We start from the raw sequence: 22,740 nt of genomic DNA on the forward strand, positions 1-22,740 counted from the left end.
GCACGACTGGATTTCTGGACACGCTGACGTTGTTGAAGTCCTGCACTTTTTCCACATTATTTCGGTGACTTTAACGAGGCCGTGTTTTATGAGGTCTCCATCTGAAAAAGGCTCGCCATGTCTCGCGATGAGTTGGGCGACCTCATAGCGGCTATCGGAGCCTTTTCCTGGACCTTTCGAGCACGAGATAAATACTGTTGCTGACCCTGCGGGAGAGTTAATGTCTGCTCTGGCTCAGCACCAGTGTCGGATGCACAGGCCTGATGTTTGGCTTCATAATGACGTCGCACATTATCCTCTTTCATAACTGCCACAGTCTCAGTGCAGATCAAACAGACACACTTGAGTTCTTTGAAGAAATCTTCACTCTCCCACCGTGTCTGAAATTTTCTGCACTCACTTTCTACCTTTGGCTTCTTTGGTTCTGACCTGTTTAGTAACTTGGGGTACATTTCTTCTGTGATTGTCCTTTTTGGTGGAGCAACTGCCTTGATCAACAGTAGCTCCCCCTGGTGTTAAAACGAAGAAGTGCAATACACTCGCAAAAGTTGAAGTGCGGCCTTATTCTATTCTATGGTGTTGTTGCTCCCAATATTCTCTTAGACAACCTCTGAGGCCGTCACAGAGCAGCTGTATTTGTACTGACATTAGATTACACACAGGTGACTCTATTTAGTCATTAGCACTCATCAGGCAACATCTATGTGCAACTGACTGCACTCAGACCAAAGGGGGCTGAATAATTACGCACACCCCACTTTGCAGTTATTTATTTGTAACAAATGTTTGGAGTCATGTATGATTTTCGTTCTACTTCTCACGTGTGCACCACTTTGTGTTGGTCTTTCACCTGGAATTCCAATAAAATTGATTCATATTTGTGGCTGTAATGTGACAAAATGTGGGAAAGTTCAAGGGGGCCCAATACTTTTGCAAGCCACTGTACAGTGTCCAGCTGAAAGATGATGCGAAGCCGCTAATCCAGGCTCCACGGAGAGTCCCAGCTCCGCTTAGGGATCGTCTTAAAAAAAAAAAAAAAAAAAAAAAAAAAAGAGCTGGACAGGATGTCACAGTTGCAGCTCATCACAACAAGTGGAAGAACCGAACTCAATGCTGTGCATGGAGAAATGGAACAAAACTAAAAAACTGCGAGTATGCATGGACCCTGGAGATTTAATCTAAGCATAAACAAGAGCACTGCCAGATACCACCACGTGATGAGATTAAAAGTGAAATGGCCAGAGACATATACTTCTTTAAGTTACATGCAACACGGGGTTTCTGCAAATAAAGCTGCGTGAGAAAAGTTAAAAAAACTGAACTTTTATTTTGTACTTGTAAATCAGATTGTGTAGTTGCGAATTTTGTAACCTTGTAAACCAAAATATGTGTCATACATACATCAGGATGCAGGTTTTTAGGATCACCTCTAAAGGCTGAAACAATAACAAGTGGATGAAATCAAAAAATAAATGAATGCATGAGAAGAAACAACGTGCTCTAAAGAGACCATTACAGACTAAAGCAGGCAGAAAGGGCCAGAGTATTTAGTATTTTAGTATTTATTTATTTATTGTCATTGTCAAGAACAATGAAATTGCGTTTGGGGCTTCCATACAACCCCAAAAAAAGAAGAAAATAATAAATACCCCTTAAAACCCAAGTGTACATATTTAACCCAGTGTGACTCCAATGCAATAAGACAATCCTTAGCAATAATGTTCGTAGAAATTCAGACAAAGACCTGAGAAACATGACAAAATACAACAATGCAACCCATTCAATATTATTGTACTGTGAGATATGATATCAGATATGATAGTTATCTATTTAAGAAAGACGGGGGGGGGGGCAGGAGGGGGAAGAGAATAAAGATATGATGCACCAATGCAGACCAGTTCATTGCTATTAAGAAGTTGGATATGGTTATTGTCCGTGAGAGGGGGGCAGAGAGTTCAGGAGCCTCACAGCCTGTGGATACAGGCTGTTGGCCAGTCTGGATGTTCTGGCCTGTATAGACCTGTACCTTCTCCCTGAGGGCAGCAGATGGAAAAGGTGGCGCGCAGGGTGATGTTGGTCCCGCAGGATACTGTGCACCCTCCTCAGACAGCGAGTGGGGAAGATTCTGAGGGATTCTGAGTCTCAAATAAAACAGTGACCACAAACAGGAATACAGCATAAAAGACAGATATTTCTGGAAAACAACCTGTGAGAGTTCTCATGCAGTCTATCAAATTCCTACTCACACTGAAATGTTTTATGAGCCTCTGGCTTCTCAGCTGTGTGAGTTTTCTTGTGACACATCAAGCTACTTTTTTGACTGAAGCTTTTCCCACATGTATCACAGGTATACGGCCTCTCCCCTGTGTGAGTTTTCTTGTGAATATACAAAGTACTGCTTCGACTGAAACTTTTCCCACATGTATCACAAGTATACGGCCTCTCCCCTGTGTGAGTTTTCTTGTGAATATACAAAGTACTGCTTCGACTGAAACTTTTCCCACATGTATCACAGGGATATGGCCTCTCACCTGTGTGAGTTCTAAGGTGGCGTTTCCAGGTACTTCTATCACTGAAGCTTTTCCCACAGGTATTACAAGCAAACAGTTTTTCACCTGTGTGGGTTCTCCTGTGATTATACAAATAACTGCTGTGACTGAAGCTTTTCCCACAAGTGTCACATGGATACGGCCTCTCACCTGTGTGGGTTCTCATGTGGATAGATAAATTCATTTTTTTATGGAAACTTTTCCCACATGTATCACAGGGATATGGCCTCTCACCTGTGTGAGTTCTCATGTGATCATACAAGTGACTGCTTCGACTGAAACTTTTCCCACACGTATCACAGGGATATGGCCTCTCACCTGTGTGGGTTCTAAGGTGACGTTTCCACGTACTTCTATCACTGAAACTTTTCCCACATGTATCACAAGGATAGGGTTTCACATCAGTGTTGGGTTTCTTTCTTTGGGCCTGACTCTTGATGGATTTTTGGCAAACATCAGACTCTCTACCTGTGGCAGCATTGCAGGGACTCTCTGACACAGTCCAGCTCTCCACATCATCCTGACGTCTGTCTCGCTTCTTCCTCTTCTTTGGCACTGAGGTCACAGTTTCACTTAACCCTGACTCTTCACACTTGCTGGATTCTTCATCTGTGCTTTCACTTTGAGGAGAGTCATCACAGAGGAGCTGCTCCCCGTCTCCTCCTGGTTCACTGTGCTCTCCTTCCTCAACAACAGTCACCATAAAGGTACCAGGCTCCTCCTTCAGTCCCAGCTGCTCTCCCTCCTGACTGCTGCACAGTTCCTCCTCTTCCTCTTTAATCTGTGGAGCTTCTGGTTCCTCCTGCTCCACACTGGAGCTCCTCTCCTGGTTCCAGAGCTGCTGCTCAGGGAGAACCTCCTCCTCCTCATAGATATGGTGCTGTGGGACGTCTGGAGAGAAAAATCGGATACATGAAAATGGTGAATATATTCATTATGCTATCCATTTTCATAAACACTTCTGCATCACCCAGACAGCATCTCAGCTCCGGGCCTACTGAGTTCTCAATAAGCTCTACAAGGCATTTGATCAACTTCTCATTCTAGGAGCAGTCCTGAAACAGCTACTGCTGACATCACCAGTGAGCTGGGACCAACCTTATCACCATTCTTATCAGCAGTGATGCTCCTAACCCTATCTCCCATCCTCTCCAGTTAGAATGACTGGCCAGTATTGGAATCATGTACACAGCTTTACGATATTTTACATCCTTCCTATCTGACACAAAACAGCTCGTTCACAGCAGAACCGTCAGTGTTGGGACTCCTCTTATTTACAATCTCTCCCTTTACTCTCACAAATATTCCCCACCATTGAGAAGTACAGTTTCAATTTTATGCTGATGACACAACACTTTACATCATCTAAGTAGCTTGGAGAGAAAAGCGTCTGGACTTCTTTAAGTTGCTTAAAGTCGTTTCACCTCTGAACCAGTTTTTGTCAAGCACGACATCCCAGTGTATTTCACACCCAGCAACACACTCCGACAGAAACTGGACAGAAGTCCTAAACAAACTTAACAATGTGGTGTTTGCTGTACAGTGTAGCGAGGAATGCTCAGACCTCTACATTGGAGAGACCAAACAGCCACTTCATAAATGCATGGCACAACACAGAAGAGCCACCTCCACGAGACAAGACTCGGCCGTCCATTTACATTTAAAGGTCAAAGGTCACTCTTTGTAAACTTGTTAAGACTTACAAGACTGCGCTGTGATCGTGGCAGGAGACTTTAACCATGCAAACCTGAAATCTGTCCCGCCTGGATTCATTAAAAACGTTTCTGACGAGGGAAAACAACACACTGGACCAAGTCTGCACCAACATGTGTGGGAAGCGCATCTGTAACCTGAAGGTTGCCGGTTCGATTCCTGGGCTCTCTGGCCGACATATCCTCGGCATAACCATGTATAATATCCACAAAACTTAAAAAAGGTTATACACACAGTACGGTAATATTATGTTGAAGCACAGTACGTATTAGAGATGGCACGATACCACTTTTTTATGTCCGATACCGATATCATAAATTTGGATATCTGCCGATACCGAGATGAATCCGATATAGTGTTTTTTAATCAACAAAACTGTTTTTTAAATATCTTGCTGCATTTTGTACAAGTTCATACTCAAGTTTAAAACAACAACTACACTAAAGCTATTCTGTTATACCTGTATGCAAAAAAAAATATTTCATAGTTCAGCAATACTGATCAATCTAATAAACTTAAACCTACACCATCCTCCCTATTCTGGTATTTTAAAGAGTACTTAGCGTAAATATTAAGCAACCTAACTAATAGGGTTCCAACTCCCAGCAACAACAAAAATAAATAAATAAAAAATAGGGAACCACCCCTCACACTCCACCTCATGATGCTTAATCGACGTAATCAACCTTAATTTGATGCAGTGTGAAAAAAATGCACAGAAATCAATTATTTTTCAAGAAATATTAAATAGATTCAACAAAATGGCCACCATCGTCCCTGTACCCAAATCCTCCACCATCTCCTCATTGAACGACTGGCGACCTGTAGCCCTGACCCCCATCGTAAGCAAATGCTTCGAGAAGCTGGTCAGGGACTTCATCTGCTCTGCACTACCCGACTCACTGGACCCTCTACAGTTTGCATACCGCCACAACAGGTCCACTGATGATGCCATAGCCCTGACACTACACACTGCCCTGTCACACCTGGAGAAGAGAGACACGTATGTGAGGATGCTGTTTGTAGATTACAGCTCAGCATTCAATACCATCGTTCCCTCGAAGCTGGACAGGAAACTGCAGGATCTAGGACTGAGCAGCTCCCTCTGCAGCTGGATCCTTAACTTCCTGTCTGACAGACGCCAGGTGGTCAGACTGGGCAGCATCACCTCATCCCCCATCACACTGAACACTGGTGCTCCACAGGGGTGTGTACTGAGCCCTCTCCTGTACTCACTCTACACCTACAACTGCACAGCCACTAACAGCTCCAACATCATTGTGAAGTTTGCGGACGACACTACAGTGGTGGGTCTTATCACCAACGGTGATGAGACAGCTTACAGGGAGGAGGTCAGCGCCCTGACCCACTGGTGTCAAGACAACCATCTCACCCTCAACGTCGCAAAGACAAAGGAGTTGATAGTGGACTTCCGGAGGTGCAGAGAAGCACACACCCCCATCACCATCAACGGCGCTGCTGTGGAGAGAGTGAGCAGCTTCCGGTTCCTTGGAGTACATCTGGCTGAGGATCTTACGTGGTCAGTACACACAAACAAAACAGTGAAGAAGGCGCAGCAGCGCCTCTTCTTTCTCAGGAGACTGAAAAGATTCGGCATGAGCCCCCGCATCCTCAGGACCTTCTATCACTGTGCCATTGAAAGCATCCTCACTGGATGCATCACCACCTGGTATGGCAACAGCACCGCCTACAACTGCAAAGCTCTCCAGCGAGTAGTGCGGTGCTCTGAACGGATAATTGGAGGTGAGCTTCCCTCCCTCCAAGACATCTACAGGAAGCGCTGCCTGAGGAAAGCGGGGAGGATCATCAAGGACTCCAGTCACCCCAGCCATAAACTGTTCAGACTGCTTCCATCAGGAAGGAGGTTCTGCAGCATCCGGTCCCGTACCAGCAGACTGAGAGACAGCTTCTTCCATCAGGCCATCAGACTGCTGAACACGTCATAGACACCTCAGCTTCACTACTGGAACTTCAACATTATGCACTCCATACTGTATATAAATGCCACTGTTTTGCACATATTCAACTCTGTATATTTTATATATTTTATTATTATTATTTTTATTTTTTTACTATTTAATTTGTAAAAATGTGTATACACACACACACACACACACACACACACACACACACACACACACACACACACACACACACACACACACACACACACACACAGGAAAATATTTAGTATACACATCCAGAAATGCATATACTATTATATATTGTACATATATTTATTAGTTTCAGGTTGGCCATTCTTGTATTTTGCTCGTTTGTGCTGTTGTGTTTGCACATCTCTGTTGCTTGTGGGGCTCGCACACAAGAATTTCACTCGCATGTGCTGTGCCAGTGTGCCTGCACATGTGATGTGACAATAAAAAGTGATTTGATTTGATTTGATTTGATCTTTCTTCAACAAAATTGCAGACTGCACAGATGGTACCTTCCCAAAGTAAAGAGTACTATAGCTTACTAGGGTATATATATTAGACTTAATAGTTACTATATACAGTAATGGACTTCTATTCATTTTACTTCAGATTAAAACTTTGGGTGTCAGATAATTATTTATTAAAAGCTCGACATTTTAAATGAGAATAAGAAAGAAAACTGTCTTTGTGCCCCCTTTTCCCTGTTAATGCCCTATCGGCCCCCCTGGCTAAACTCTGCTAGATCCGCCCCTGCACAGTTACGTCAGCTGTAGAAAAAGATCCTGGTGTAGAAAGTAATATTAAATACATTCTAACAACAGCTGATCAAGCTTAAACGTGCTGCTGTTGTTCAGCCGCTGGTTTCCTCTTTCTGGTGCAAAGTGGGCCAAAAACAAACTAGAGAGACGATCAGCTGATCATTGATCAGTTTCATGATTGAAGTAGCAGCAGGAGAGGCAGTCGCTCGTTAAGCTTAACGCAGGAATGCTTTACAAACATTCAGAGATGGACTTACACACTTGCTTTACTTCTCTCGGGATAACTTTGTCGGAGATGAAATGCCAGGTTGCTAGCGAAGCTCCACATGCTATCCAGACCACCGACAGGTCCCGCATGCCACAGCTGCTCTATCACGTGATGCATACTGCTCCGACGTGCTAACGTTCTGAGGCGAGTTACGGCGTGTTGCAAGTTTTGTGAGGTGCTTTCGTGATATTTAATGGATCGGATTACATTTTTTATTTTTCTCCGATATCCGATCCAGTAATTTAGGTCAGTATCGGACCGATACCGATACGTAATATCGGATCGGTCCATCTCTAGTACGTATCACTCCGCGAGGCTCCGCCTACGATAGCCGTAATGCTCCAACAATCCATCAAGCGGTGCGGCTTCGTAGCTTAGCAAAGTCGTACTGAAACATTTGACAGATTTTCGAGCGCCGTGCACATAAAATCGTTTCGAGGTCAGTAAACACAACCAGAGTTCATACATAAGGCACACGGGATTATAAGGGGCTCTGTCGACTTTCAGAAAAATCAAAGGATGATTTTAAGTGCGCCGTATTTTCCAAACAACACGGTAATAACGACGGCCCGCTAGCATGCGCTACCAAAAATAGTGCTTTGTTGTATATCTGATGGACGAAAGCCAAACCAGTTCCACACCAGTGAAGCTGCAGCATTTTTACAAACCAGTTCTGGTTCATCGTTTCATTCAATGATCCGCTTTCGCTCTTCTCCTTCTGCGTCGCCGCCGTGTGCGTATGTAAACAAAGGCACTACGCATGCGCGTTTTACCCATATTCTATCTCCATGTTTCATTTTCCTATCGTTGCCCAACATTATACTATTACTGTGAACGGTATGATATGGCCCAGCCCTAACCCTAAACCAGTTCTTTATCTGCTTCAACCAACGAAACAGGGACACCATCACCCATCCTGCCGTTACAGAGAGGGACGACGCCCCCATCCAGCTGGAGCAGCATCAGGTCAGAGCCACACTGTGCAGAGTCAACGTGAGGAAGGCAGCTGGTCCTGACGGTGTAGCTGGTAGAGTGCTTGAAGCATGTGCAGACCAACTAGCAGAGGTTTTCACCACCATCTTCAGCCTCTCACTGCTACAGTCTGTAGTACCATCCTGCCTTAAGTCAGCCACCATCGTTTCAGTGGCCAAGAACACAGTGAGCTGCTTGAATGACCATCGTCCACGTGCTTGAGCAGCCATAATTACCAAATGTTTTGAACAGCTCATCATGTCCCACATTAAAGCTGACATCCCTGCAGACCTCGATCCACACCAGTTTACATACTGGGCAAACAGGTCGACAGAGGACGCCATAATAACAGCTCTTCACACAGCCCTCACCTGGACAGTAGCAACACCTGTGTGAGAATGCTGTTTGTGGACCAGCTCTGCCTTCAACACAGTCCAACCCCACAAACTGGTTAATAAGCAACTCATGACTCAGCAGCTCACTGTGCAGCTGGATACTGGACTTCCTGCGTGACCCCAGAACATCAGGATGGGAGAGCACACCTCCTCCACCCTCATCCTGAATGTAGGTGTCCCACAGGGGTGTGTCCTCAGTCCCCTCTTATACTCACTTTTCTCCCATAACTGTTCACCAATCCACACCAGTAACACCATTATAAAATTTGCTGACACCACCATCATAGGACTGATCGACAACAGCGATGATTCAGCTACAGAGAGGAGGTTCAGCATCTGAAGCGATGACGACAACAACCTGCATCTGAACACAGCCGAGACCAAGGAGATGGTAATCGACTGAGCACTCCACCCTCTACATTGATGGAGGAGGTGGAAAGTTCCCCGGAGTCCACATCTCGGCCGGCCTCACCTGGTCCACAAACATCTCCCACCAGGTAGGGAAAGCACAACAAAGGCTGTACTTCCTCAGGAAACTACGTCAGGCCCAGTTACCCCAGAGACTGCTAATTAACCACAACCGCTCCACCATCAAGAGCCTTCTGACCTCCTGCTGCACACTCTGGTTCAACTGCTGCACCATGGAGGGCAAGAGGAAACTGCAGCGGGTGGTGAGGGCAGCAGAGCGGGCAATCGGCACCTCACTGACCCCCCTCAGAGACATTTATACTGGCAGACTTCAGCAGAAACCATTGTCCTTCAGTGGGCTGGTTTCAGTCATTATGCAAATGTCCTGTTTATAAGATTGAAACCTGCAGTCAGCTGAGACTGAAGACGTCACCTGATGATGATAAAACGTTTCTCCCACAAAACGCTACGTCCAGATGAACAGAATCAACTCTTAATGACCTTACAGTAGGTCTGCCACGATCAGTCGACTATCAAAATTGTGTACGACTAATTTAATAGTCGATGCGTCGTTGGAAACTCTGTAAGATCCTGAAAGAATCAGGAATAAGTAGGATTTGAAAAACGCAATAACAAACTGAAACAGAAGATGGCAGCACTGCATCTACAAGCTGCCGTTAAATGCCAAGGAAGAAAAAAAAAAAAAAAAGCAGTGTCCAAATTTAGGTGCCGCATCCTTCCGAGGGCGCAATTGTAGACCGATTAATTTCCCTTAGAGATCAATAAAGTATTCTGATTCTGATCACATGACAGCGACGTGACGAAGGCTGTCCAAATTTAGAGACCCCTCCAAATACACCCTTCATTTCCCCAGATTTGAAGGATGGGTCGGGTGTGTCCTTCGTGGCCCAACCTATCCCAGAATTCATAGCGCGGCCCAGCTCAGCTTCCAACAATGGCGGCAGCTAGTTAGTTTTAATATTACTCTTATTATTCTTTCTGGGTCACAAAATAAACGTTTAACATATTTTCAGGCGAGAATGTAGCTGTGTAAACCTCAAATATCTGCTCAGTTTATCAAGACACCGCATATTTTCAAAAGCGCTCCGACGTTTTCGGAGACGTCTGTTACCCACTAGCTCGATAGCTAGCCGGGGGCTAGGTCACTAGAGCCGTGAGAACACCGGACTCACGGCAAATCGTTTTCAAACCCACCGCCGTCTTTCGCTACTCAGGTTAAACATGATATATGAGTCACTTAGATAACTTAAATATGTTGTTGTTTGGCTTTTTTCAGTATTTTATTTGTTCCTGAGTAAATCGGTTTGGCTGAGATTAAAGTTTTTACACAGCTGAATAAACATCAAGCAGACAGCTGATTATCAGAAGTGTGAGATGCTCCAGAGTTTACTCCAGTGTCCTGTTATATTCCAGTTTGGATTCAGGAGACAGACACTTTCTCTACTTTCAAGATCAGGCTTCAAACTTTTTTTTGCTAAAGCATATCGTTAGGGCTGGACCAGGTGACCCTGAATCCTCCCTTAGTTATGCTGCAAAAAGCCATCAGTCACCATGGTGATGTACCCAGTAAGAAGTGTGAGAGGAAAACCCCAACCCTGCCTCACAGCAGCGTCCTCGGGTGAGTTTAAAGCTGAATGTTTGTTTAAACAGAGACACATCCACCTTCTGTCCTCCAGAAACATCCCTGCAGCCTCAAAGTAAACGTACCACAGAGCTGTGATCAGGATCCTCCCTCAGAGGGACACTCACCTGTCCTGTGCAGCTTGATTTGGGGTTTCCAGGTGATATCCAGCAGTCTGCGCTGACGCTCCATCTCTTCCTCGTACTGCACAGGATCATTATGAACTTCAGGCTCCTCCTTCAGTCCCAGCTGCTCTCCCTGCTGACTGCTGCACAGTTCCTCCTGTTCCTCTTTAATCTGTGGAGCTTCTGGTTCCTCCTGCTCCACACTGGAGCTCCTCTCCTGGTTCCAGAGCTGCTGCTCAGGGAGAACCTCCTCCTCCTCCTCCTCACAGACCTGCTGCTGTGGGACATCTGGAGAGACAGAAGAAAGAAGTCACAACCACAGAAACATTAACAGGACTTTACAGCATGACTGCGTCGCTCGTGTGTGAGAGTAAAGCCGTCCAGTCAGCTGTAAGTCACTGATCTCAGATCTGCATTTATTCAGACGAACATCTGGAAGGTAAAGCCCCCTCAGCACAGCAGCAGCACCGCACTGCCACTACAGTTCATAAATTCAATATTAGGTGTCACTGTGCCGAGCTGCACATTAAACTCTGTGTCACTTCTTTCAGTCGCGTCCGTGACTCTGAACAACAACATGGTGGACTTTGTTGTTCTCACACGTGTGTAAATGTGACCACAGGAACCGTGCACGTGCTGTGTACCACTTTAGCTTTTATGTGACATCATCACAAAGGGCCCGGGCGACCACTCTGACGTCACTGATGGAGAAATAAAAAAGACGTATTGTTATGACGTTAACACTGAACTCTTTACAGCTCTGCAGAAGAAGAAAGGAAACCAAGGAAAAACCTTTTCAGGCTAGATTACTGAGTTTAGAAGGTGCACCTGAACGCACCATCAAACACACGTTTCACCGCCAAACAAAAAGTTTTTCAAACGATTCACAGGATTGAGTGATGGATCCAGGTCAGAGAAAAGCTCAAATCCAGGCTGATTTCAGCGCCTGCTGTTTGAATGCAGCGCAGCGCAGTCCTGTCCTCTGTTTGCTCTTTGTTAGCTCACATCTCCAAAAAGTCCTCACAATCAGAAACGTCCCGCAGAGCTGTGATCAGGATCCTCCCTCAGAGGGACACTCACCTGTCCTGTGCAGCTTGATTTGGGGTTTCCAGGTGATATCCAGCAGTCTGCGCTGACGGTCGATCTCTTCCTCGTACTGGACGATCGTTTTTTCAAACTCCAAGAATATTTGTTCAGCAGCAGCAGTTAGTCGCTCGTTGATGAACTCTCTCAGATACTGAACTGAAGGCATCGTTGCTGCCGCGGCTCACACACTCAGCTCACACAACAACACTCGGCTCACACACTCGGCTCACACACTCGGCTCACACACAGCACAAAGCCTCCAAAAGTTCACGCTGGAACAACCAAACTGCCGCTTTTAAAAATGTTTACTTCCGCCGGATGTCCCGCTCTGAAGTTCCGGCAGGAGGAGGATGTTCAAATACTTTGTTCCGCTTGGAATAAACGTCCTTCTTTCTTCCTAAAACCTATTTAAATGTACCAAACTGAGCCATAAATACATAAACAGCGTGTTACAAATAATAAAGGAGAGAAAATGGAAAGAAAAGGCCTCGTTCAGGTTTTTATCCATAATGAATCATATCCATTCTACTACTGATCATTCATATACTCAACACCAAAGAGTCTGACGTGAATGAATACTAACACACGGCTTTATTTTATTGTTTGATGTGGGTCTAAAATAAATGAGGAATTACACACGCTGTTCATTAAATGTGTTTGTGGCGTGCTCAGAGTCTTCATTGGTGGAAATCAGATCAAACTTCAGGATCTTCGACGTATTACTGCTGTGTGATTTTTATTACTATTAATGAAATGGATGAAAAGCTGACCCTGAGTAAATGTGGTTATCCCAGCTGGACTTTTGTCAAAGCTGGAGAAGAAAAAACCCTCAGTGATCCCGTATGTGTCAGCAGTATGGGAACAATTGAGACCCATTTTCTCTAAACACAGCGTCTTTGTGGCTTTTAAACCACAAAACAGGTGAACTCAGGTGCCTGTCCACATTCATGAGTGATGCAGTCATGCTGTAAAGTCCTGTTAATGTTTCTGCGGTTGCATCAGTAACTTCTTTCTTCCGTCGCTCCAGACGTCCCACAGCAGGAGGTCTGTGAGGAGGAGGAGGAGGTTCTCCCTGAGCAGCAGCTCTGGAACCAGGAGAGGAGCTCCAGTGTGGAGCAGGAGGAACTAGAACCTGATTTATTGCTATTACTGAAGGTCCGCGGCTCCGAACCGTAGTAAAGGGACCTCTGACTAATACGTCGGGTTCGTGTCGGCTCGTAGCTGAAAATTAGCTTTACTTTGTTGTCTGGGTCACTTTGCTAGCAAGAGACAGAGAGAGGCGTTGAAAGACTGCTGCAACAGAACTTATTGTTTCAGAGGAAAACACGAACACAATGTACAGTCGAGTCTTAACAGCTTACTTTCAGCTGGGCTCGTCAGGCACTCTTCTTGGCTGCAGTGGTTATTATTATATTTACATGCTTCCAGCTCCCGTTTCTGCTCCGTGACAGCTCGTACTTTTCCTTTATCTCCCTCCCTCGCTCACAGACACATAACGAGTATGGCGGTCCATTCTCGCTGCAGCACGGACTACACTGCCCATGAGGCTACATTCTTTAGGGCGATGCCTGTAGCATTCTGCCTATTAGCTTAGCCCAACAACAACAACAAAAAGGCGCTCTGTCACCCAGGAAACACACAGTCGCAGAGAGAGAGTGTCACCCTGTAACCATGGTAACCGTAACGCTGCCGCCTGGAACAACAGAACGTAGCTGTACACTTCTGTGGAACCAGCTTCCAGTTTGGATTCAGGAGACAGACACTATCTCTACTTTCAAGATTAGGCTTCAAACTTTCCTTTTTGCTAAAGCATATAGTTAGGGCTGGACCAGGTGACCCTGAATCCTCCCTTAGTTATGCTGCAATCCGGTTGTTCAGTGATGACGCGACGAATCCTACTTCCGGGTCTAAAGTAGTCTGCGTTTAATATGGCTTTTGTGTTGTTAACATGTTTAATATTTTGTATTTTCTTCTATTTAATCTCAAAAAGCTCCTAAAACAGTCAGTGATCACTGTTGACCTCCCTCGGCTTTTATTACCGCTAATCATTTATTTAAGCTCAGTTTTTAAAACCTTAGGATGTAACTACAGCCCAGCCCATGCAGCAGTATATGAATGACTAACCTTGTATTGTGGATGGATTATCTCAGTTGTTCTCCTGGCTGAAGTTTGGTCCTTTTACAGCATCCTGCCATGCGATTACATTTGTTCCTGACCACCGAGAACACTCACATTAACTTTCATCGAGTGGAAAAAAAGTTAGCTTGTTTATATTATGCTAACATAGCTGTGTCGCTAGCGGTCACGTAGCACATCATTATATACCAGCTAGCCAAACTTCAGTAACCCTACAAACGTCACTGCTGTTTAGTTTTCTGTCTTCATTTATGTTGGAAGTGATAACTGAAGGATATAAAAAAAACAACAGCAATAGAATAATATTAAACACAAAGTGAACCCGTCTTCCTTCATTAAATAGGTTCTTTTAGATGTTAAGGAGGAATTGACTTAACCAGGCTGGCGGAGAATGAAGACAACCGGACACCTGCAGCAGATGGGGGAATCAGTGAACTTTTATTGAGACAGAGACAACCTCTCAAACAGCTCACATCAGGAGATTCCCAATATTTGCTGTGAGGATGGGTATATATTCTCTAAAACTTACAGGAGGGGGTTGTGAGGACAGTGCTGCATTAGCAGAAAAACAACTCCATAAAAGGAAATCGGCCTTGGGTGTTCTAGTCTCTTCGCTTGCAGATATCTTTCGCCTGCAGGATGAGGCGATCGCTTCTTATCGCTCTCAAGGCCAAAGTCGTGAGCACACATTTTTATTACACAGTTGCACAGTAACTTTAAAGCTGAACAATATTTAAAGCTGAATAATGTTTGATCAAATTATATTTTCTTCAAATCCCCCTTTTGACCCATCTTAAATGGGTCAACACACAAAAATAAGTAACATTCAAAGGAACACAGAGACGTGTCGAAGCCTGGCTCGAAAAACTCCTCGGGTCTTATCATTTGTCTTTATCTGTCATTGCAGATGAGGAGAAAAGAGTCCAGGCACCACCCTGCCCAGGGGTCGGCTGCAAGCAGTCTCGGTTCCCGACGAAAGCAGTAACAGCTGTCCTGCACACACGGATACAACGAGTTAGTGCAACCAGGGTAGTGACACAAAATTAACAGTCCCTGTAACTCAGCAACCAAAAAGCATAAGTAATGATAAAAATGTGGAGAGTACAGAGTATACTATAATAATGAGAGATATAAACGTGAAAATGTGAAAGAATAAATCAATCGTAAAATAAACACAGAACGGTAACTGCTAAGGACATTCAAAAGTGAATATGGTAAAACGTGAGGAAGGGGTGTGGAAAAAAACAATTTATATCCAGTGGTGGGAGTACACATTCGCTCAGGCTTAAGTCCGGAGACCCTGAGAACATCGCTTAACCCTCACAACCCGACCCGACACAGTTCAACCAGATATATCCTTCAAGAGGAAGTGGGTGAGGGAAACAATTAATAACAAGCCTAATACAAAACACCACAGAGAAACAACCATTCTAGAAGCATTTAAACAAGAGAAAGACGATAATGTTCGTCACCCTCACGATCAGAGTTTTCATCATCCGTTGGCGAGGAGGTAACCGTGTCTCGTTTCTTTCTAAATGGATCGGGCGTGGGCAAAACTGGAGAGGAAGTGGTGGGCAAGACCCTAGGGGCTACATTTGTCAGATTGGGACTGTCAGAAGGGGGCGAAGCTTTTGAACTTGAAAGTGTCAGAAGTGTCGGGGGCCCTTCACAGATCAGGATTATGCCAATGGGAATGAGACCCAGGGCCAGGAAGCAAACAAAGACGCAACATCTTTGCCTGCCTGTCATTTCAGGGGGAAAGGGCCAAGACATGTTTACTTAGCTTGGATGTCGTCTAATAGAGGATGATGGGGCACAGAAAGGTGGTCCAGTTCCCCCCACCTCGCCAAGGGCGTGTTCTAGGAGTTAAAGAGCAACAACCTGAGAGAGAGAGAGAGAGAGAGAGAGAGAGAGAGAGAGAGAGAGAGAGAGAGAGAGAGAGAGCGAGAGCCCCTAATGGCCAGTTAGTGGGCTCTAGGTCAAACTGTCCCCAAATTTGTTATTTGTTATTATTACTTGTTTTCATGTCACTTGTCTGTTTTCTACTGCACCCCTCTCACCAAAGCAAAGCAAACATTAGCAGCACATTGACCGTAGTCAGGCATCCTCATTCCATAGGTGCTATAAAACATTTCCTGTAAATACAGTGTAATAGCATCCCCAACTCCTAACCCATAAACACCGTTTCTTCACACATCCGCCCAGAAATCCTGTAATAGAAAAACATTAAAACTGTAACCCTGTAGGGAAGAAAATGTAAATGGTAACGCTGCGCAGTTACCTCTGTAAGCAACACAAGACACAAAAATGGCATTTACAGGTTCACTCATCCTCGAATATTTTGTCATCCTTCTACTCCTGTAAAAGAAACCCACATAAATTCATCCACCCTTTTATCCTATCTAGGTGGAGGTGGTTAACCTTGAGTCATGGTCAAGTCTTGTCATCTTTTACCAGTCAGTCCGTTTGTTTTTATTCCCAGTCTTTCATCCATTCATCCGTTCTTTGCTGATAGTGAAACCTGTCGTCGCATCTAGTTTCCACACTCAGCAAAATGACGTCATCTCAAAAAGAAACAAGAACTTGAGTTTGGATTACCTCGCTGAATCCTTTTTTAAACAGGGACTCTCGTTTCTAATTGTCCCCACAAGTGTTTCCTCCAGAACCCATTTCAATGCGGAGAAACTCACTTACAACAATTTTCTCGCCGACGTGTAATGCTTGTAATTTCCGATGTGCAGATCTGCTTAAAGAAAAGATTCACAAACAAAAATCAGTAAATATAAAACAAAATAAAATGAAAAATAACAAAAACAAAATGCAGACGCCCGGGTCTTAGGACTTGTCACTGAATATTCTTCCCATCAATAAAAATACCAACCTAAACCTACACAGAGTCAAATCAACACCACCTCAACCTTTTCATATTCATAAACCTATATGTTTTGCGTTCGTGAAACAAAATTGAACCATTAAGTAAGTTGAGCTCTTGAAATGTTTTAATTCTCTTAATTCTGCCAGTTTATTTCAACACTTATTCAATGACTTTTATTCAACTGCTACTTGGTCACTCGACTTTTACCTGTTCAAATTGCCTAGGGTTCAACAAAGTCTAGATCCCCGTTATCATGAAACTTGAACGGTGTACGATGATTTACTTACAGTAATTTAGAATCATCACTCAACCTAGCTCTACTACTGGCACTGCGTGACTTTTCTCACACTGGAAACCAGAATTTAGTACAGAACTTTAATGCCTCAGGCAATCGCGTTCAAGGGCTGCCCCCCCTTCTCTTCTTCTTTGTCCGTGTGTTCCTCCTTTATTAAATCTCCATCACAATGACGTGGCGCTCTGAAATAAAACTCACACTGTTAATTCCTCGTTTTCACTCTGCACCACTGCTCAGAGTGTTTTCTTTTCTTTTTAGTGTAGAGTAAACAATTAAGTCGAGGCCTTAAGCCCCAGATATCTCGCACGGGCATCATTTTCATAACCAAACCGCTCCGGACTCTGCTCCCCAGACCACACAAATGCCCTCTGGGCTTATTATTATAGCAAATTCTGTATTTGACTTTGTTGTGTGCAGCATTGAGCCTTTGTCAGTAAAGCATTCTTCATTGCAGCAGCTAGAGCATTGTGTGTCACTTCTTAGTAAATTAAATCAACATTTTGATTTTAGTGCATGGGTATGTATCAGTTTTTACTCCCTCAACAAGTGCATAAGTGTTCATGTGTGTGTTTCCCTTCATTCTAAGTAGGCGCATGCAGAAGTGTGTGTTCGTGTGTTGGTATATGTTTGTGTTCATCACCTTCCTGTTCTGTAGTTTAGGTAAACCAGCGGCCTGACGCATGGCCTAGGGTCCTCCCCTCCTCTTTGGGTCTGTTTTCATCCGTTGTTGCAGCTGCCTGCATCTTCCTTACTTTGCTCCACGGCCTTCTGCAGCTCTGCTGTTCGGCTCTTCTCAGAGGTCAGCATCCTTCTGCTCACCGTCCCTTTTCCTCCGGGCTTAATGCGCGTCTCGTCACAGCTCTGTCAGCTGACGCAGCCTGGGAATTTCCCCCGTGTAGTGAAACGGGCTTTAGGTTTAGTGCTCTCCGTCTCTGCTGCATGAGATCACTCTTTTGCAGCACTGTTGACATCCTCAAGTTGTTGTTGTGAGTCCAGCTGCTGTGGCCTTCAGGGGTCAAAGGGTCAAAGATGGTCGCGGAGAGGGCAACGATGGTAGAGGGGAGGGTAGGAGTCCAGGTCAGCTTCGGCTCTCAGAAAAAACAAAAACAAAACAAAACAGGCGAACAGGAAAATGATGTTGTGTTGGCTGTGCTGTGTTGGCTGTGTTATCCCGAGAGGGGAGAAACAACGAGATCTCGTCTCCCCCCTTTTTTGTTTTTGTTTTTTTTTTTTTTTTTTCTCCATATAATCAACTCATAACCCCTCAAGTTGACAGGACAACACAGGTACGTGTTAAAATTCTTAAGATCCTGTTTAGAAACCTAAAAAGGAATTTCCTATCATTCAGTAGTCATTTGTCTTAAACAATCAACAAAAACATGTCCCAAGTCGACCCTTTTAACCACTAAATTTGTCGTGTCCTCACTTAATCCTCAGACCAGTGTCTTTGTCTTTTGACGTTACGTTGTTGTCCTGCAACCCAAAGCGTTTAATTGTCAGTAATGTATGAACTATATCATTTAAAAACAGGTGTATGTTAAGTGTCGCTACTTTAACCTTGCATGTACGTGCACATGTATGTAAGCTGTTTCTTCATTGCATGTATGGGTGCGTCTGTATATGGGTTACTTTAACTTTTTCTCAAACGAGGCATTTCTCTAACACGCACATGTGTCTGTTCCTCACCCTTCTCATATCTTTCTCTGGTTGTGTGTGGTTTTATTTGTTTCAGTGATTTACCAGGAACATCTTTTCCTTTTCTCCATGTCTTCCGCCAGAGGTTAACACTGGTGAGATTCAGGGACACAGCACCCAGAGCAGGTCAGCGAGAAAAACCCGCCTCAAACTACATTCTCTCTTTTTTGTTTTACCGGGAGGGGTGAGGACAACTCTGGTGTCCAGCCGTGAATTTTAGCCAAAGCTTGGCCTGTCTTCTGCTGCCGTACTCAGGCTTCCAGGTTAAGAAAAAACACCTGTATGAAGACACTAAACATACATTTAGTATTTGTATAAACATAACTGCCTAAATCATTGAACTCTTGAGGAGGGTGTATTTCAGAATCAGAATCAAAATCAAAAACTTTATTGTCATTGTCATGAGACCGACGACATTAAGAATGGTCCCTGATCATTGCATCATCCCTAGTAATATCAAATATAAAAAAACAATAAAATTCAATCAATAAAATAGATAGAATACTTAAAATACTAAGTATTCCCACCGTCATGCTTCAGACCGTGCATAGATTAACACAAGAGTGGCATGGTGGACATTTTTGTAGTATTCAGATGTGTTATTGCAGTTGGATAACAGCTGTGTTTGAGTCTATTAGTCCTTGCTCTGATTGCCCTGTACCGTCTGCCTTAGGGCAACAGTTCGAACAGGGAGTGGCCAGGATGTGAGGTGTCTTTTATGATGTTTTGGGCCTTTTTAAAACAGTGGGCGTTGTTTGACTCTTTACTAACTTTAAAACCCCACCATAACAATTTCTCACTGACAAACTTCTATGCATCCATTTAAACATGCGAAGCCAGCACAAAATCACACACATACCCCTACAGCAAAGCTTTAACATAACCACAATGCAACTCCTCCCTTAAACGGGAGAAATCACCCTGAATCAACCAACTCTATATAAAACGTCAAACAAAGATAAACCACAAACATTTCTACACTTCTGTGTCTTCCACGCAGCACAATAGGCAGAAAAACACCGATTACTCACAGTCTACAACAAAAGAAAAACCTGCTCTTTTCACAACTCTCACAGCTAAAGTCAAAACTCTTACCCAGTGCCTCTGAAATAATAAAAAAATCACCAAATACTCGATTACTCTTTTCACTCGCTCCCTCTCACTCCCTTCTTCCTCATACAGCATACACGCTCGCTCCCGCGGACCCGCTCGGCCCCGCGGGCTCACTCGGCCCCCACCTTTTTCCTCTCACAGAGACAGAGAGAGACCCTTTTCCTTTTTTTTTTTATTTCTCCAGCACACATACACACACAGAATCCCAACTGAGAGAAAGAGGGAGAGAAGAGAAAAGAGTTGTAGAGAGGAAGTTTTTTAGCAGGAGTTTCAGATCTAACAGATTTATACAACTTATTTACACACACCGGTAATTTATGTTCTATTTATTGATTTTAAAGGAGAATTTGGGCCAGCTGGGTTTCTGCCTCTGTTAGGCACTAATCAGCTGGGGCGCTGCTTTAAAGGTGAGTCAGCACTGAAATATCCCTTCAGGTGTTACCAAGCTTCTACCAAACCGGAGTCTGGCGGGTAACCTTGCCTAGAGCTTCCTGATAGGGGTGCTAGTTGGTTGTCACCTTGTTCACACGTCTCATTCACACTTCATACATTACCTGCAGTCACTCATTACCCTCCTTATGTATGTAATAAATGTGTAAAAAAAAAATTCTATGTGTGGTGTATTATTTTAACCAAAAGAGGAACCTAGTTCCTTTAATTGTGTAATCTGTGAACACGGAGAACCAAACTGTCCTGCCCAGTGTTCCACAGCAAGCATTCAGCGTGTATTTATGTGTGTCCAATATCAAACAGAACATCAAAACATTTAAAACACTAAAATCATCGGGGTTTTAAGAAGAGATCCGTTTTCTCCTATTGATCAAAGGGACCCCTCCTTTGGACTCCAACCAGTACTTCTCTTTTTTAAGTTTTAGAGGATCTTTTCTAATAAAGTCCTCTGGGCCTTCCTAACCCTTCTGTAGTTTAGAGAATATTACTAAAAAATATTCTCAAGGCCTTTAACCTTTTAATTTGTTTAGAAAGGCGTTACTAATAAACCCTTTCAAGGTCCCAGACCTGCTGAGGTATTTATCCGACACCGGAGAGCGACCCGTCGGCCGCAACCGTGGTCAGACCTCAGTTCACTCTTATCTTTATTCACTTATTCACTTATTTCTTATTCACTTATCTCTTATTCACTTGTCTGATTCTCAGCAAGCCTTAAGTAAGCCAGACAATTTTGGTTATGAATTACTAGGAGTTTGGACACTAAGTATTTTTATAATGTTCAATATAGCAGAAATAAAAGGTCTGCTTACCTTGTTTTTGTGTGCACACAGCTTTTGTCCAAACTCCGTTCACTCAGACCACGGCCGATGTCCTCCCACCCGTTCCAGTTGCCCTGGAGCGGATCCTGTTCGTGACGCCAATTGAAGGATATAAAAAAAACAACAGCAATAGAATAATATTAAACACAAAGTGAACCCGTCTTCCTTCATTAAATAGGTTCTTTTAGATGTTAAGGAGGAATTGACTTAACCAGGCTGGCGGAGAATGAAGACAACCGGACACCTGCAGCAGATGGGGGAATCAGTGAACTTTTATTGAGACAGAGACAACCTCTCAAACAGCTCACATCAGGAGATTCCCAATATTTGCTGTGAGGATGGGTATATATTCTCTAAAACTTACAGGAGGGGGTTGTGAGGACAGTGCTGCATTAGCAGAAAAACAACTCCATAAAAGGAAATCGGCCTTGGGTGTTCTAGTCTCTTCGCTTGCAGATATCTTTCGCCTGCAGGATGAGGCGATCGCTTCTTATCGCTCTCAAGGCCAAAGTCGTGAGCACACATTTTTATTACACAGTTGCACAGTAACTTTAAAGCTGAACAATATTTAAAGCTGAATAATGTTTGATCAAATTATATTTTCTTCATAACAGAGCTGTACGTTTTAATTTGTTTCCAAAACCCCGCAGTCAGGACATGCTATATTGTATTTAGATAGAAGCTAGAGAGCTAACTCCCTGCTAACTTCTAACTCCGTTAAATGTCATAAATTCCGTTTTCATGGATGCCTGGATGTTAAACTCAATTGTTACACCTGGTAGAGCAGAACGCTGATCATTTTATTAAAGATGAAAGACTTTAGACAGTTTTTCAACTCTCAGTAATGCCACAGTGATCGTTTGATATATGGACCTGCAGCAGAGTTTAGGTCCAGACATGGCTAGTGACGTCAGACTTAACGACCGGATAGACATAGGCTGCCGGGGGATTCCCATGATGCATTGAGTTTTTCCTTTCCAGTCACCTTTCTCACTCACTATGTATTAACAGACCTCTCTGCATTGAATCATATCTGTTATTAATCTCTGTCTCGCTTCCACAGCATGTCTTTATCCTGTCTTCCTTCTCTCACCCCAACCAATCACAGCAGATGGCCCCGCCCCTCCCTGAGCCTGGTTCTGCCGGAGGTTTCTTCCTGTTAAAAGGGAGTTTTTCCTTCCCACTGTTGCCAAAGTGCTTGCTCATAGGGGGTCATATGATTGTTGGGCTTTTCCTCTGTATTATTGTAGCGTCTACATTACAATATAAAACACCTTGAGACAACTGTTGTTGTGATTTGAAGCTGTGTAAATAAAATTGAATTGAATACATATGGCTAAAAGGATTCAAATGCAGCAAGTATACACGTTTCACATTAATGTAGTCTATAACCTAGTTATTTTCTGTAGCCTGCATAATTAACCTCCTAGGACCTGGCGTCCACATATGTGGACATCACATTTTGGGTTGTGTTGACCAAAATACAA

At 43.9% G+C, this 22,740-nt stretch overlaps 1 protein-coding gene and 1 long non-coding RNA gene across 2 annotated transcripts; both read right to left on the reverse strand.

The window, feature by feature from the left end:
- Positions 1 to 1,024: 1,024 nt before the first annotated feature.
- On the reverse strand, positions 1,025 to 12,152 carry LOC113010249 (uncharacterized). The gene is made up of 3 exons (XM_026149241.2): positions 11,866 to 12,152; positions 10,789 to 11,073; positions 1,025 to 3,440 (listed from the first exon to the last, which is right to left on the reverse strand). The coding sequence occupies exons 1-3, from the start codon at positions 12,035 to 12,037 to the stop codon at positions 2,239 to 2,241; spliced, it is 1,659 nt and encodes a 552-aa protein (XP_026005026.2). The 5' UTR covers positions 12,038 to 12,152; the 3' UTR covers positions 1,025 to 2,238.
- Positions 12,153 to 14,421: 2,269 nt separating this feature from the next.
- Positions 14,422 to 21,857, reverse strand: LOC145421728 (uncharacterized). Its single transcript, XR_013903090.1, has 3 exons — positions 21,466 to 21,857; positions 21,245 to 21,339; positions 14,422 to 15,888 (listed from the first exon to the last, which is right to left on the reverse strand). It is a non-coding gene; the product is annotated as an uncharacterized LOC145421728 (long non-coding RNA).
- Between the last annotated feature and the right edge of the window lie 883 nt (positions 21,858 to 22,740).

Source organism: Astatotilapia calliptera, chromosome 18, assembly GCF_964374335.1.
Source record: "Astatotilapia calliptera chromosome 18, fAstCal68.1, whole genome shotgun sequence".
NCBI lineage: Eukaryota > Metazoa > Chordata > Actinopteri > Cichliformes > Cichlidae > Astatotilapia > Astatotilapia calliptera.